General features: G+C 34.9%; 1 protein-coding gene across 1 annotated transcript in view; it reads left to right on the forward strand.

Annotated features, from left to right (window-relative positions):
- Positions 1 to 16,599, forward strand: part of tex264b (testis expressed 264, ER-phagy receptor b) — a 42,709-nt gene extending 26,110 nt beyond the window's left edge. The window contains exons 3-4 of the mRNA XM_079858247.1: positions 7,486 to 7,654; positions 14,362 to 16,599. Of these exons, the coding sequence (XP_079714373.1) occupies positions 7,486 to 7,654; positions 14,362 to 14,645 (453 nt within the window). The 3' untranslated portion in view covers positions 14,646 to 16,599. The remainder of the gene's footprint in view (positions 1 to 7,485; positions 7,655 to 14,361) is intronic.
- Positions 16,600 to 17,996: the final 1,397 nt, after the last annotated feature.

The raw sequence follows: 17,996 nt of genomic DNA on the forward strand, positions 1-17,996 counted from the left end.
GATGCAACGTGCAGAACTAGCAAAAAATCCCATATTTACATAGTGGGAGAAATCTAAGCCTTATTTGGGTCTAGAATATTATAGATAGCGGGGAGTCTTTTGACTTGACTTTTGACCACCCAGAACACTGTAGTAGCCACCTAGAAATGCACTAAACACTATTTAGAACAGCATAGAAACTGCACTTTCCTGGCAACCACCAACAAAACATTGCATTGTCTTCTAAAAATGTAGAATCTAGTCAATCTTAATCTGTTAAACTGTAGCATATGTTTCTCCAAATAAAATTATTTTCTACCTGTTCAAAATAATGACACATTTGTAGCAGAAAATCTTACCTTGTATTTATTTTTATTTTTTTCTAAAAGTGTCAAGATACTTGTCCAAGACCTTTGAACATATATTTTTAGAGACTGGCAGATAATGGTGATGGTTGTCTACCACTGGTGAAAACACACTTGCTGTCTGTCCCCCGTATTTACAGTGACGTCTGACAGTTGTCCACCCCATAATCCTGTAGATTACTGTCATTAAAGGAGGAGGACAAGAGCAGGTGTCGAAAGAGAAGAGTTCCACTGGAGAGCAGCAGTCTATTGTGGAATATTAGGATATGATGTGTCTGGAGAAACTGAGTACTGGTTTAGGCTGTGAGGTTTGTGTGTGCACAGAATGTGGATCCTCTGAAATGGTACATTTTGAAATAAATTAAATGTTTTCTCAACGTTTTAAATCATTTTAAGGGTGTTTCAGGGCAGGGCATTTTTTTAGGGCTGCAGCTAAAAGGTTATTAGTGTTGCATCAGAAATGTATAAATTCTTACTTAAATTGAAACACAAAGTCCACACTATAGAGGCTTAGTAATACTAGCTAGTTCGCAAATAACTCAAATAATGAACTTTATTCAGCTGTGCCATTTGTTCTTCAGGCAGAACTTAGCCAGGTAACTAGGCTGTAAGCTCTCTGTAAAGTAATGCATAGTCGCATAATAGCCTATGACGTTTACCCTCAATGATCCAATAGCAGCCTTCAAATACTTGAGCAAAAGTTGTTTAAATACTGTGATTTTCAGTTTATCCTTCATTCCAACTTCTTTTACCTCACGTAACTAATGGTAAAAAATAAGTTTCCGTTAAATACAGCAATACTTAATCATGAATAACATAATAGGTATTTTTATATGTAAATAACATTCATAAATAAAATATAAGCTGTGTGTATCATTGTTATAGTTGTCGAAATAATTGAAGTCTGTCGGGTAAAACAAGAGCTTATTTATGCAGTTCAGTCAGTCTACTATTTTATTCCAACCGTTACTCCTGATCGGAGGCTTCCGTAAATATTTAGTTTATGCATAGAGTTTTGCTTCAACTAAGTTTAATGGTGCAACGCAAAAATATTTAGTAGTGTGTAAAGACTTTCATTCATTTTCAGAACTTTTTTGATGAAACCTGAGACCTTTCTGTCCCTCCATTGACAAGAGACATGATCGCCTTATATGATGAACAGATTAAATATAGGCTTTTATTCACATATATTCATCTTTTATTCATCAGCGCACATCAGATGTGGTAAACGGAAGCTCAAGCAGGTTTGCTTGATGTGCGAGAACCAATGAGGTTCATTCTCGTGTTACGCAACACATTTAAACTTCTGCAAGAACCAATGAGGTTCATTCTCGTGTTACGCAGCACGTTTGAGCTGTCTCAAGAACCAATGAGATTCATTCTCGTGTTACGCAACACGTTTGAACTTCCACAAGAACCAATGAGAATTTTCATTTTTGGGTGAACTATCCCTTTAAGCCTTATTAAGCACCACTAATAACTGTATATCTCTGATAGATTTCTTTCTGATTGATCTTTGACATTTTTACTTAAGATGATATCACCACTGGTAATGTCCTTCACAGAGGAAAGATATTAGTTCTGCAAAGCAGTTTAGACATGATTAGGCTATTCATCTCAAACGACAACAAATCCATGAAGTATGGAAGATCAGGGGATCACCTATCTACATAATTGATTTTAATAACAAAGACAAGAACTGTTCCAGAATCAGCACTTCAGAAATGTGCTGACCTTTTTCATAGATGTGTGGTTTGGTGCTGTTCTTCGTACATTCATCTCTTTGTAGCACTTTCAGCCCACAATGAATGCACAGCGGTTGCCCAAGACAAAGGGTTGTGTTGTATGTGTGTGCGAGAAGCTAGTGACATCAAAATGGTTTAGAAACAGTACATTTGTACATTGGGCCATGAGGTGGTATTTAGTCCTAAATTTATCCTAAACACTTTTGTTTATTTTTCTGAAAGCATGCTGTGTATTTTTGGAAAGGGTTTTCCTTTCCAAACTGACGTTCCATCAGATGTTTATCCCCAGGCAAGGAACTTACCAAAGAAAAGAAAACACTCATCCGTTCTCACATGAAAACCTGTGGCGTGTGAGAGGAATAAAGCTATATAAATACATCAATAATGTTTTATTTCTCACAGACATTCTCTGTTGGTGGTAGCCAGATTGACCTTCTGTTTCCTTTTTTACTTTCTGTTTGTGTTTGTTTGAGAGAGATTTTTTGGTATCTTTTTGTTATCAATGTTTGTTCCCTTGTAAGAAATAAAAAATAAATAAGGAGATATATATATAAAACATCACAACAATTTTTAATAACTGGTTCTAACATACCCCGTACACACTATCGATGTTTCTTTTGCAGAAGAAAAACAACACCTTTCGAAATGCAGGGCCAGTTTGAATTGCAATGGAGGGATGTCCCGGACAATCTTAAAGCTACTCAATCACCAAGCCAAATATTTGATGGGCTTCTCCAGCAGTCACCGCAGGGGCCTTTTCTCCTTGTCACTCATGTCTTTTTTGTAAATAGCATGGAGTCTCTCTCCGCGTCTTATCTTTATTCTCTCCTGAGATATGCCATCCCTGGAGACACTGAAGATAGTGGGGATATTTTATGGCAGAGGTCCATCACTATAAAAGAGTCTTTCTCCTTGAAGGAGAAATATGGCATTTTGTTATTTAGTTCTTTTTTTCTTTCTTTTTTTTTTTTTTTGCTGCAGAGTAAATGTGTGATCTGTGAAAAAATGGTAATCTGATCACACAATCAAGTTTCGTCAAGAGAAAACATTTATTGCTGTGAGGTTCCTCTTTTTAGCTCAAGAGACTAATTTACACTACCATTCAAAATTTTAAAAGAAATTGTTACTTTTCTACAGCAATGATGCAGTCAGTTGATCAAAAGTGACAGTAAAGACATTTATAATGTTAAAAAAGATTTAATTGGAATTTAATGGAAGTATTTGATGAGAATTTTTTTGTTCTTTTTGAGATCTTTGACTATTGATTGCAGATGTTGGTAACGACATTTGAGATTACTAGGTTCTGTTTCTCAGAAAAACAACAGGATTTAATCTCCATTCAATCTCTTTGCTTTCTATGGGAAGCAGTGGAGATATTAAAGAGATCTCATTTGATAATGTCCTTCTTCAGGACTGTATTCTGAGTCCGTCATATGTATCATGTCTCTTTCGGTGTGTAACAAAGGACTATCATTTGACACCTAATTTTCATTAGGAAATTGCCTATTACTCCATCCAGTATTTCTGTGATTCTTTGAATGAATGAAAGCCTGTAAACAGATCTCAGAGCACTCACCGAGTTCAAGATCCTTTTCATAGTGTAGAAAGGCAATCCATGCCTATCATACCCTCTGCTACTGTTGAGAAGAAGAAAAGCGGAAGGCATTTCCATGCCCTGTTTTTCTCTCTCTCTATTTCTGTGAGTCTAGCGAGACTGAATCTATATGAGGGAACATTAATTAAAAGGATATACAGAGAAGAAGAGCAGTGTGAGATGGAACCTTTCCTCTTGAATTTGGATGAGAAATTTTGACAGCTTTTCATCTTCGTCTCTGGCTTACCCAGCCATCCCTCTTCTTTTCCTCTCCATCTGTTTTCTTTTCTTCTTAGAGATTGCAATGGAGCCTTTTTGCTTCTCTATTTTTTCCTACATTCTCCCGTGTCATTAATTTTATCTACATTGTTTTTATACATGGATATCCCATATCTCACCTTGAAATGTCAGTCAACACAGATTTAAAAAAAATTCATGACTTAGTAGTTATATGGACTACTTTTACGATCATTTAATGACTCTTTTATGCTGTTTTTTTTTTTCTTCTTTTTTGTCATTTTGGAGCTTGACAGACTCAGTTCTCATTCACTTGAGGCATACTGAAAAGAGTTACTATTCTTTCAAATATTAGCCTAATATTGTGTAAAAATCTACCTTTTGTGCTCCGCAAAAGAAAGAAAATAATATGGTTTGGAATGGGGTGATTAAAATAATGACTGAATTTTCTTTTTGGGATGAACTATTCCTTTTAATCACATTTGCTTTGTACTAGAGTGCTGAAGTAGGGTTGACGGCAATAGAGCTCAGCGGTTTAGAGGTTTCCGATTTCATTTTTCATTCATTTATTTTATTTATTAAGCACTTTTACACAACTGACCACTGAACAAAGTGCTGTACAATATCAAAAAACAATATCAAAAACACATAAAGACTATGCATAAGCACACAACACTAAAACCACAGTTAAAAACAGCTAAATAAACCCCTCAGTTTTAATAGCCTACACAAACAACTACTATACCCCATTAAATGCTAATGCGAGGAGGTATTCCTTAAGCTTGTGTTTAAAAACACTTAGTGTGGGTGCCAATCTGAGAGAAAGGGGTAGATCATTCAAGTGTAATATATTTTTTAGGAAAGTTCCGATTTTGATAAAAGTATTATAACGGAATAAAAGAGCTACTAATGCCACAAAGAGCTGTGAGGTAAATCTTTTTAAGTACACAATCTTAAACCTTTGTCTTTTCCACAGTTTTATATATTTAGGTTGATTGGTTTGGCTCAACTACGTATTGAGGAGTTTTGGGAAACTCTTTGGAGAAAAATATGAAATACAAACCCAGACCTCTATGAAAGGGGATGATAAGTCTGTAGGTCTGCATTAGTAGGTAAATGTAAAATATTGTAACAATAGCTGATTCTTTGAGGGAAAGACTATTGATTATATGATGATGGTGGATATGAAACTTCTTGCCCTTCAGCTTTATTTTGATTGCAGAGTGTCACATGAGACTGAGCTGGTTAATTATCTAGAATCAATAGTTCAGCCATAAACCAATTAGAAAATTCCTCTAGGGAGACCAAGACAATACACTTATGGATTATGCATCAGCATTTTTAAAGTTGCACTAGACAGACTTTTAAAAAAGCCAAAACTTCTAATAATGATAAATTAGCTGACCTTTTTTTTTTTTTTTTCACACCAAGTGTAGATCCTTGCACAAACAATCGGCCCAGTTTTGTTACCTAAGAGTTTGAATCAATAACTCAACAGACATTTTTTAAACTTGCTCATCTGTGCATTTTCCTTTTTCAGGTCTTGAGGGACTGGATCTCAAACAGTATGGCATGGATACATTGTTTATGATATTGGGATATTAATAGCGTTACGTAATCCCCCAGCTTCCAGTCCCTTCTGTCTCCTGTCCCTGTTTACGGCCCCAGTCCTCCAGCTCTGTTCGTGGCAGCACACGTCAATCATCTGTCAGATGTAGAATAGCGCCGTTTCAAGGTTCAGATCAGGCCTTTTGCTTTTTCAGACTTTGAATTTCTTTGTGATTTAAATTGTAGGAGCAGAATGTATGCTAATGCTAAAGGCAAGGCAATGAGGAGTTATTCAGGTAAAAATGAATGTATTTTTATAATTGTATAATTTTAAAAGAGAATTTTGGTCATTATATTGACTTAAATCTATCAGAATTAAATTAGACATAACAGCCTGACTGCCATACAGGTGTTGAAAGCCTTTGTCTGTGAGAAACAGATGGTGGACGAACAGAGACGTCCCTGATGTCCCAGACTCTTTGAGTACATCTAGACAACTAAACATACCTCCTTTAATGTCAGCTGCTAATTTTGCTTCAGTCTCTTTTTGGAGGGAAGCAGTTGTTCGACTTTTTGTTTGTGATTTCTACAAACTAATTTATCTAAATATAATCCCTGTCCAACCTGGTGATCAATCATCTTTATATTTTTGCACTTCAAACCATTTCTGATTTACATATTCAACACTTCACTTTAAAATATTCATCAACTTAATGAATATTGATGTAACATTTGACTACTGTTAACTACACCCTGCCTGAAGGGAAAGCCACACATGCTGGCTACAGTTTGGACACATCAGCAATTGGTTTCTTAAGGGTTTGGAAAGAATACAATTATCAAATTGATGCATTTAGGATGCCTTTGACAAATGTATTTTACATGCATGCTTTTGGTAGATGCTGATATCCACCGTAGGGTGAATTCAGGTTTATTGGGATACTTTTTGCCATTGAAATGAGTGTGTGTGTGGGGGGGGGGGGGGTATGTTCCTGGTTTAAAAATGCCTGTTTCAATTAGTGTGATTTAGTGCTCGTAAGATTTTAATGAAAATATCACAAGACAGATTTGTCTCAATAGGAGGTTTAACAGCTCTTTTGGGGGCTCCTTAAATTTGATTGAAATGAAGCAAGCTTTGCTAGCTTTGATGAGAAGTGTGTTTGTGTGTGTTCAGGATGAGTGTTAAAATCAGTGAGTAATAAGGGTGAAAACTGAGAATAGGAAGGAGGAAGAGTGGGTGGATACAGCGCTTTAATCTTAGTGTCTGTGGATGACCCGCTCTTAGCTTTTCAACTTTTCATTTTATTTCTCTCTCTCTCTCTCTCTCTCTCTCTCTCTCTCTCTCTCTCTCTCTCTCTCTCTCTCTCTCTCTCTCTCTCTCTCTCTCTCTCTCTCTCTCTTCCAATCTTTCTCTTGATTTTCGATAATATACAGCTAGCCAGCCATTATCACACAATAAATCCCAGCATAAACTGAAATAAATGATTAAATGCACGTTAAATATTAATTAGAGTTCAAATTATTATAAGGCTGTCGGGATGGATGGATGGATGGATGGATGGATGGATGGATGGATGGAAGGATTTTTTTTTAGAAATAATTTATTCCTGTAATGGCAAAGCTGATTTTTCAGCATCATTACAATTTTCACCAGTCTTCAGTGTCACATGATCCTTCAGAAATCATTCTAATATGCTAATTAATTTCATGCTAATGATCCATATTTTTGTGTAAACTATGATATACAATAAGAAAGTTCAAAAGAACAGCATTTATTTAACATAGAAGTCTTTAGTGCATTCTAAATGTCTTTACTGTCACTTTTGAAGTTTATCTTTGCTGAAAAGTATTTATTTCTTAAACATAAAAAAAAAAAAAAATCCTAAACTTTTGTGTATTTCAGCTTGGAAAAGTGCTGGGATCATTCTCTTTTGGAGGTTTTTTTATATGTGGTTGGATTGAAAGAACTTTTTATTCAAAAAAAAATCTTTTATCTTTCTGTCTGTGTGTCTCTTAGGAAAGGAAATTATGTGCGCATCCATTTCTAGAGATCTACCGAGGCGGGATGATCCACTATATGACTCCGCTGGCTCGGCAGGGGGATTTCTATGTTCCTGAAGTTAGAGAGGCCCAAAGATGGTTACTGGGAAAAGAGTCCGAAGAGGACAGGAGGACGGACATCACAGGTATACCAATTATGGCATTCCTATTGATGCTTTCTTATCCAAAGTAACTCTCAGTACACCAATTAAAGGAATAAAAGTTTAGCAAATGCATTCTTTTGATTATCTACATACTTATTTTGGCTAAGAACTGCCCATTTAGACAGGAAGAGACATGTAAGCTACCAAACATATTTTATTTGGTTTGACAATGACGTAAGTGGAGACTTTTTGGCTCCCATTAAAGATTTGTAACCCTCCCACTGTTTATTGAGCACTAATAGTAGATATTGTCAATTTAACAAGTTCACATTTAGTGTGCCCAGTGTATTTCAATGGTTGACGTTTCACAAGAAAGTGTTTTAATAGGCATTAACTACCACCTTAATGAGTTTTGATGTGGTTGTGTCATATTGGCTGAACTCACCTACACCTGCTCTAGTGATAATGAGACACAATCTGTGTGTGTGTGAATGGCGTATTGCCCTGGTCAGACCAAAGCCCAGAGGTACCGCCGAGCAAATATGAAACACAGGTGAGCTGTTTGTGAGGGGTGTGTTGTCCACACCAGCTGTCCTGTCCCAGTGATGCCTGTTACACCTGTTAGTCTGTTGCCTTGAAACAAACACATAATGATAACTATAATATATGATAAAGGAAGAAGATTAAAGCAGAGAAGACGGAAGATGAAAGGACAAATATGAAGCCTGCTGGTTTATTGGGTCTAAATGTGCGGCTAAATTTAATATGTTTTACAGCATGTCTCATTCCTACTGTTCTGTTCAAGTGCACGTTTGATCTTCCAGCTATTGGCTTATAACTTTAGAATCGAACACAAAATCGTCTGAATCAGAAAACGTTGAAAATGCTCTATAAATGTATTTATCAGAAATAAATATTGCTAAATATATTGGTAACACTTTACAATGAGGTTCAGTTTATTAACATTAGTTAACTACATTAGTTAACAAGAAGTAACAATGAACAATAGTTCTACATTATTTATTAATCTTAATTCATGTTATTCTCAACATTAACTAATCCATTTTTAAGATCAAAAGTTGTATCTGTCAACATTAGGTGTACTAGCATGAACATTTTTATTAACTAGCATTAACAAAGGTTAATAAATGTTAAAATATATTGTGCATTCTTAGTTCATTAACTAATGTTGACAAATGAAACATTGTAAAGTGTTACTAATATTTTCAATATTGGCTTATAATAAAAGCAACATAAATAAAATACTGGTTCTATAAGTGTTTTAGGAATTAGTTAAAGTGATAGTTCATCCAAAAATAAAAAAAATGTCATCAGTTTGTCGTCTTGTTTTTTTGGTCTTTTTTTCTCATTCTGTGGAAGTCAAAGAGGTCCAATGTGATTTTTGACCCCATTTACTTTCATTGTTTGGACAAAAACAGTATGTAGCAATTCAGTCATTCTTTTTATTTTTGTCTTCCGCAGTAGAATGAAAATAAAATTTCATGATGACTGTATTTGTAATATTTACATGTATGCATTTGGCAGACGATTTTATCAAAAGTAACTTGCATGGCAACCAAGATTTTCCTGGGATTCAAACCCATGACCTTGGCATGTTTTCATGGCAAAAGTTTAGTAATCCTTTAGTGATTTGTCAAACACAATTTAATAAATTCAAGGCGCACATTTTCATTACGCGAAGCACTTTGTCTTTTACCATAAGCGAGTCTCTTTTGAACATCATTAATTGAATGTGTGTGTGCCACTCAACAGATAAAGGAGCAAACAAATCATCAGACTGTACTTTGCTGTTTGGTGATCATTCAGCATCAAACCATGATAACAGAATCAAACTGATGTGTCAGAGGTGAATATACAGTATGCAGGTTATAAAGCTTTTTAGGTTTCTTCTCATCATGCAAGCGCACGTTATCACTTTGAGAAAACCAATGAAAAAACCAAACAGAAAATAAGAATATTTGGTAATACTTTATTTTACAGTGTCCTTGTTACATATGTTACATGTACTTACCATAGTAATAACAGTAAATGATGCATAATTACATGCAACTAACCCTCAACCAAATCCTAATCCTACCCTAACCCTATAGTAAGTACATGTAGTTGCTTAATATTTCTCAGTACTTAAATATATATAATTACACTGTAACAATGACACCTTAAAATAAAGTGTAACCGAATATTTACAGAGGACTGTAGTATGTACCAAATGTAATGCTGAAAATAATGCTGTATAAACAATTTATGTTAAATATTAGGGGTGTAACGATACCCTCATGTCAAGATTTGATACATATCACGATACTGAACTCCCAATACAATATTATGGCGATTCTCCTAGACATATGGTAAAAGGTTAAAGGAGAACTCCGGTCAATTTTAACATTGAGCTCAATTTTTTGTACATTTGGAGTGCTGTCAATACAGAGAACAACGACAAAAATCGGTGTTGCCTACACCGTGTTATCCTCTTTTTAAAATTTGCACCCTGTTGACTTCAATGGGGCAAGTTTTAAACCTGCTTTTAGCCTCTTAACATCCTTGATGTGTCATTACAAGTGCACAGGTCATGTGAGTGATTCCTTCGGAGTGAACGCGGGTGAATCTGACTGCAGTAGATGTGAAAGATATAAATAAAAATTATGTTTATTCAGCCAGCGCACATACCTGTATTTACATCCTGTTTTCGGTCAAAGTCCATAGTAGTCGATTGTCGAGTTCACGCGCATGATCATAGGTACTAAACCAATGCGCGTGAACTCGACAATTTCTCGAACCTTTAACACAATTTTTACTGTTGATTAAAATGATACATTTGATATTAAATCGTGGGTGTAAATGAATAGGCTTGGACTTAGAGCTGGTAACCCAATGCACACCAGAATAAAAAAAATATTCATTCTGAAGCTGAAAATACACAATTATTTTAGACGAATATGCTTGCACTCTGTCACTGACTAGATATATTAAAAATAATGTAAGCCACTTTTTACTGGTAACATCAGACATTTGGCATTATCAGTACCCACAAATATTGCATTATATTCAACATTAGTAGTTTAATGACACTAAAACTTTTCTCACAGTAATTTTCTATTTTAGATGAACTATACACATATTGTCACTATCCACGATACATATTGTTGCATTTTTGTATCGCGATATATTGTGATACGATATATTGTTACACCCCTATTCAAAAATCTACAGAGAGGTTTTGGAAATTTGAGTCTGGAAAAGTATGGAATTTTGAAATGTGTATGAACCCTGGCTTTTACACTTGTATATCTGTCAGTTTTGTCTGACTAACTGTCTTCCTAGTAGCAAAATAAACATGTCCTCGTGATTTATTAGTGCACACAACAGTATTCAGAAAAAATTACACTTTTCTTTTGTGAAATGGTTTTCAACTTTTAATGAGCAGAAGTCTGACAGCAGTGTGCCTGTAGTGACACAAAGTGCAGAGAACAGATGTGAACAGAAGAAAACAGATTTCCTAGTCCTTGATTTTGAAGTACTTCTGGTTGTCTCCGAGCAGATGTCTGCGCTGGGTTTTGAAATTGCCAGGGATGTTTCACCGCAGTAAAGTCAGAAATGACTGACCGTTTAATTATTAATATGCACTGTCATCTCTTTTTAAAGTTAAATTGCAATAATTCACTAAAAAAATAACTTAATGTCATGTTTTCAGCGATGTGTCAGCTACGCATTTTTAAGCAGATATCGCAAATGATGTTGTCAAGTGATGTTTTAGTTGTCATGCGGAAGAAATCGCTGTGTTTTGCTGAAGTGAAGCTGACCTTGCAGCTCAGATTTCTGTTCCCTGGTGAAAGATGCTGTTCACGAAACGACTGCAAAATGAGTTTTGTCAAAGAGGCATATTGCACTGAAATGTGCTTTAAATGGCAGGGGCTGTGTGGGTGAAGTGCCGTCACATATGGGAAACCAAGGGGAATTGTAACACCTTACATTTCTTTAATCACAAAATAGTGATCGGCAATGGCATACACTCACTAAGGTTCTCTCTTTGCTTGAGAAAAGACTGCATTGCTTTGTGAGAAATTTACAATTAAACGATTTTGATGTATACAAATTAGGTTTCATTTCCAATTGTTCTTTGAATCCAAATTAATACCTATTTTATATACGTATATTGGTTGTCAGTTTACATGAATAACAGATTTTTAGCCTTCAAAAGATGTTTTTTGATAAAATCAACATTATTTCTTTAAAGGAAATAACTGAAAACTGTTCTTGACTTATCAGCTAATAAGTGTAATTAAATAATAAGAATCTATCATATTTCAAATTTGTAATGTATGCTTAGGCTATTACTCAGGATCGAATTGACATGAAAAATGGACACGCGCTGTAAGCGGTAGACCAATCACAGCAGTCTAGGTGGTTTGACCAATCAGAGCAGAGTAGGCTCACCGAAAGCAGGGGTTTTGAGAGACAGAATCTCCGAACGAAGCATTTTCAGACTAGTATTAGAAAATTTGTGGGTTTTTGGACCATGCTTGTAAACCTATTGTAAATCAAAATCAGGAACCTTTAAAATAGGGGCACTTTTTAAATTCAAGTGATTCTAAATGTAAATATTTTAGTACTATTACTGTTGGCACATATAAATGTATAAATGCACAAACAAATACCAAAAGATAGCTGGTACATTTGTTGAAATTTGTGAGTTATTGAAGCAAAATGTATAAAATGCCACAGTTTTCCGGAGGCCTCCGCTACGCATGCTGATGCCATTTGAAGGACACTTTGTTCTCTCTCTCCAGCACTTTCTTTATTCCTCTTTCTCTATCACAGACTCAGTTCCCTGTCATCCCTCGCTATCCCCCCTTCATCTAGTCTGTCCGTCCCTATCAAAATGCCACATTGACAGGAAGAGCAGGAGGCAGATAAACAACACTTAGTGAACGGTCATCTAATAGACACACAAAACATCCCTTCATCTTAGAAGCACTGACATAAGCAGAAAAAAAGCTGAGACGCAGGCGGTCCTGACACGTTTGTCACTCCGACACGCTGAGTGTGAGCGTGCGGGGTCTCCTTCACACACAGCATGAGCGCGCACACACTTCTCGGTGAAACTCGCCTCTCTCAATCTGTTAGTCTGTCTGTCCTCTCTCATACTGTCAGTGTGTGTGTGTGTGTGTGTGTCTAAAACTCCTGATGCAGAAGATTAATTGAATCGAAGGTTAAGCTTTATCTCTCAAAAGGAAGGCAGACCATATCTGTAGCATATTGATTAATCGGCTGATGTTTCATAGTTTTTCATTTATCCACGTTTGTTGATATTGGATTTTTAATTGAGCATGATCATTTCCCCTATTTTTACATTTGTTGTTACAAAGGTACTTATATGCAATATCCGAATATCCAAAGTGGACTATCGAAATAGAGTAACTTTTATTTTGTATTTTTTATTCTCAAAAATAGTAAAGATTTTTAATATCAGTCATTTATTTGGTTATTGGCCATGATGATCATGATCATCGGATTATTAGTATTTGCTTGAGTTTTAATATTTTCATGCAGGAATAAGAATAAAGAAGGCCTATGTGTTATTTTAGTATTATTGAAATATGAATTAGTAATATTTATTACATTTTTTTTTACATTTTATAAATTTGTATAAACCTATTTTTTTTATATTTTCAGTCTTCATTTGAATTTTATTGTTGTGTGCTTTTTATTTTCATTTTTTTATATTTATGTAGCTTTAATATATTTGTTCTTTTTATTTTAGATAGTTGCACAGGCAACCGATCTAATTTTCATGTAATTTTTATAGGAATATTTATATTTTATTTCGGTTTTATTATATTTAATGAAGTTAGTAGTTTTAGTTAACAGTTACAACACTGGTGTGCTATTTAAAAATGCTTTAGTTGTAGGTATTTTGTTTTTTATTTATTAGACAAAATAGTACAGAATTATTAGAATTTTATCATCAGCAAATAATTGTTATTAATCATAATAATTATCGGATTATCAGTATTACCATGATTTTTAGTATTGGTTCATCCAGTGCTTTTTCATGCAGGAAAAAAAAAATATGAAAATCGAGATTTTACATTTGTAAAGAAAATTGAGTGAGGCCAGATGTTGCTGTGTGGTTTAAGATATTCAGGGTATTTTTTGCATCTTGTCATGCAGTTGCTAGGGTGTTCTGAATGGTTGGTAGGTGGTCAGATGAGTTCAGCCACATAAATGATACCACAAACGTATTGAGGCAAGTGCTATTACTTTTCTTAACAATGAGATATACAATTTACTCCTGGTAGATGATAAAAAAAATGCATAGACTTGCATTGACTGAAGGATGCTGAGCTCTTTTGAAATGGTTCAGTAAACAACCGCCTAGTAATTTATGCTAAAAACAACTAAAAGACAACATCTGTATAGCAGCTAGTTTAGAAACCAAATTATCTGCAAAGGTGTTTGTTCACACACTCCAATGCCAACACATGCAGTTCTCCAAACACTCCTCATCTCCTTTCCACAAGCACAGTCACAACTGCTAATTAGCAAGTAGCACCAGTGCAGAAACAACCTGAAATCGCTATTAAACGAGGAAACGAAGATGTTAAACAAGCTTTTGTATGCTAGCCGTACAAGAGATGCTTTCATTCGCTGAGGTGCTGCTTGCTTTCTGTGAGACTGTGGCAAAATGAATCACCTCTTGTGTTTGGTGTGTGCTTGTAAACACACAGGTGCTGATTCCCACAGCGAGTGCAGTTCTGTGAGCCGCCTGCCCCCCTCCGACAGCCGGGACACCTCTCCTGCCCCGTCCACCACCAGGACGCACTCGCACGGAGACCGAGACCGACACTGGGACTTTGAGCGTGTGGAGAGAAGCGACACTTCCAGCGTTTCTTCCTTCGAAGAGCTGGATCTGGACTCGGACAGGTGTGAACACACACCTCCAGCCCTCACAGGAAGTGGCAAGAACAACCTGCAGGGCCAAGACAGAGAGATGATGGTTGAGGAAGAGTGAGAGGGCCAATGGAAAGAGGAATTGTGGGAAATGTGAATATAGTTGGTTTTAAAGGGATAGTTCACCCAAAGATGAAAATGCTGCCATTGTTCTTGTAGTTTCAAAAGCCAAATGACTTTTTGTAGAATCTTTACATACTCTCAACAGCTTTCAAACTCTAAAAAGCACCATAAAAGTGGGCCATATGACTTGTTTCCAAGCAGTGTTATTTTAGTATTATTTATATACTATCATAGAATCATCTTAAAAATATCTTAAAATCATTTTTAATTGGTGCATTTCTCTCTTAATTTTAGTTACAAGTGTGTTATTTTGTAATAAAACATTTATTACAGCTTTATTTCAATTAACAGAAACAATTTTTAATAGTTTTAGTTAACAATAGCAATAAATAAAATTCTAAGTCATCTGAAGCCATTTGATTGTGTGAGGAATAAGATAATCTTGCCCTCTGCAAAAGTACGACAATAAATGCTGTTTTGGTGAAAATTGTGTCAGTTTTATCAGTGAATATTTGTTTTATTTTGGTCTGTTTCTCATAGAAAACTATAGTGTGGCTCCAGGGACTTGGAATATAGTGCACAGAGTCATATGTATCACTTTTATGGGGATTTTTATTTGTATCCTTTTGTATGGCTTGTCAACTGTTGAAATTCTTCTTAATAATAATGACAACAATGACATTATTTTCATTTTTGGGTGAGCTATCCCTTTAAAGGGATAGTTCACCCAAAAATGAAAATTCTGTCATCATTTACTCACCCTCAAGTTGTTCCAAACCTGTATGAATTTCTTTCTTCTGCTGAACTCAGAAGATATTTTGAAGAATGTGGTAACCAAACAGTGGATGGAAAAAATATACTATGGAAGTCAATGGGGTCCATAACTGTCTGGTTACTGACATTCTTCAAAAAATCTTCGTTTGTGTTCAACAGAACCAAAAAACAACATGAGAGTGAGAAAATGATGACAGAATTTTCATTTTTGGGTGAACTTGTCCAGTGTGTGTGTGGGGAAAACATGCTTCTATTAATAAATAGACAAGAAAGTAGTTTAGTTGATCGTTATCTACTGCGAAGGGAATCGGCAGGTACAACATTGTGTCTATAGACAAACATATTGATCCAGGTAACCTGAATGTCTTGAAAGCATCTTCATAATTTTATTTAGTGCATCCTCGCTAGTATTTCATCAGTGAATCTGTTGTTTGTTTGTTTGTTTGTTATTGATCGTAAGTTCCTAATGACTGAAGTTAAACTGACATTGATGTTGGTGATTATTCATGTAATGTTCAGCTTTCAATTATTTGAGTCTAATTTGTCATTCTCTATCCTCACATTCTGTCTTCTTCCTTGAGTAATTACTAATTTGCGTCTAAAGAAACTCCCAAAGCTGAAGAGTTCTGTGACTTGAATATTCATACATCAAAGCCATATGTTCATAGACAAACCAAATCTTTATTTGCACCAGAAACTGACAGATAACATTTCCTCGCTCGGGAGACGATTGCAGCAGATTTACAACACTTGTTTATTTGTAGTTTGCAATTAAAGGTGTTTAGAGCACATGATTATATGATCATAATTTATCAGATTTTCAAGTGAGTTTACAAATTACACTTGATCAGTGTAGTATATTTTTTTCAGCTATTACAGTGGTATTTTCTATACGATGAATATTGGTACATTTCCAGGTGTTATTCACAACTTTTTGAATTTCTTGTAAAAAAATATTTTTTTTTATTATAGAACCAGCTGTGGTCCTCTGATATCGTGAATGTTTATCCTAGAAAATGTTTCCATTGAGTTTCAGGTTGTGCAAGTTCACACACGCTTCAGGACAAACTTGATATATTGTTAGTTTAGATAAAGTTTATAATATTTCATATATGTCTGATTTAAATGATTTGTTCTGCTAGTTGTTGAGCAACTTAATAAATGGTTTTAACAGACAGAACTGGTGGTTCTTCTTTTTTTACATTTTTCTTTTAGTTTTAGTCATTTTATGTGCTTTTGTCATTTTTACTAGTTTTATTTTTGTCAATATTTCTATTTCTCTTTAAATCATATATTTTTAGTCATATTAGAACGTCAACTTGAACTTTTATTTCAGTTTAAACTTATTGTATTTCTTATTTTATTTTCATCTGTTTTTAGCTATATTTTATTGTGTATTGTGTACACTGTAAAAAAAAAAAATAAAATAAAATAACAAAAAGTACTGCCAGCTTATTACCCGGACATTATCCAGTAATTTTCCGTTTATCCCTAAAATACAAAGCAATCAATTTCAAAATACAGGTAAAACACCTCTCAAATGAATACAGTAGCCTACATCGTACCATATTTTTATGGATTTTTTGTGTATATTTTATTTGTATATTTGTATATTGATTGTATATTTTATTTCTATTAACAAAAATATTTTTAATTGTTTTAGTTTTAGGCCCTGAGAAACAGTCTGGGTTATTTGCCCTATAGTGACTGATAACTAAAAATCAACCAAGTTCTAATAAACTCCAAAGAACTTTGATGTCTTGTTTCTTTATTGCCATCCCGACAGACACAAACTGTAAATCCCTCTCTGTATTATGTCTGGTACCGCTTTCTTTGTTTTCTTTCAAATCAAAACAATTGTCTGGTCTCCCAAGAGATCGATTTATGTTGTGTCTGCAGACTGAAGTGCATGTACGCAGTAAACTTCAAAGTGTCGTCGTTATCCACATTGTCGCTGATACTATAGGCACTGATTGAAAATAATACATCACAACACTGCCTCTTGAGACATCAAGAAGTTTTAAACATGGTCAGACATGGTCAAGAGTTTAAAATACCCCCACTTCTCTTGTTGGAGGTGGTGACTTTACCATATGACAAACATAGTCACCATAAAATCAAAATTTACAATTCTTGTTTTTTTTTTTTGTTTGAAAAGCCGTTTGACTCGGATATACATCACAATAGGGAAGAAAAGACTGTCACCACTTCCATTTCATGGCGACTTTAAAGTTTTCTCCTTAAAACTACAGTGAACCAAAGACAGTCTAAAAACGCGGTTTGAAATATCTGGTGTTTCTGACGTCACAAACTACCTTCGTGTCAACGTGTGATGATCAACAAGTGGTTTTCTGAGCTGCTGTGAGTGAGTGGAGGCGGGGATCATTTGCATATTCATAGAACTAGGTATACTAAATGAGGGAAGGGTGATGAGTAACATTCAAGCTAGGCATAATGAATTCTTTTTTCAAAGAAAAAACGTTTAAATGTGTCATTTTGGTGATCAAAGATGAGTTTTAATGGATAAAATGATAGGCGGACTTTTAAAATGCAGCATGTTAGAGAAAAAAATAGA

The sequence above is a fragment of the Squalius cephalus genome (genome assembly GCF_949319135.1).
Source record: "Squalius cephalus genome assembly, chromosome: 22".
NCBI classification, from domain to species: Eukaryota; Metazoa; Chordata; class Actinopteri; order Cypriniformes; family Leuciscidae; genus Squalius; species Squalius cephalus.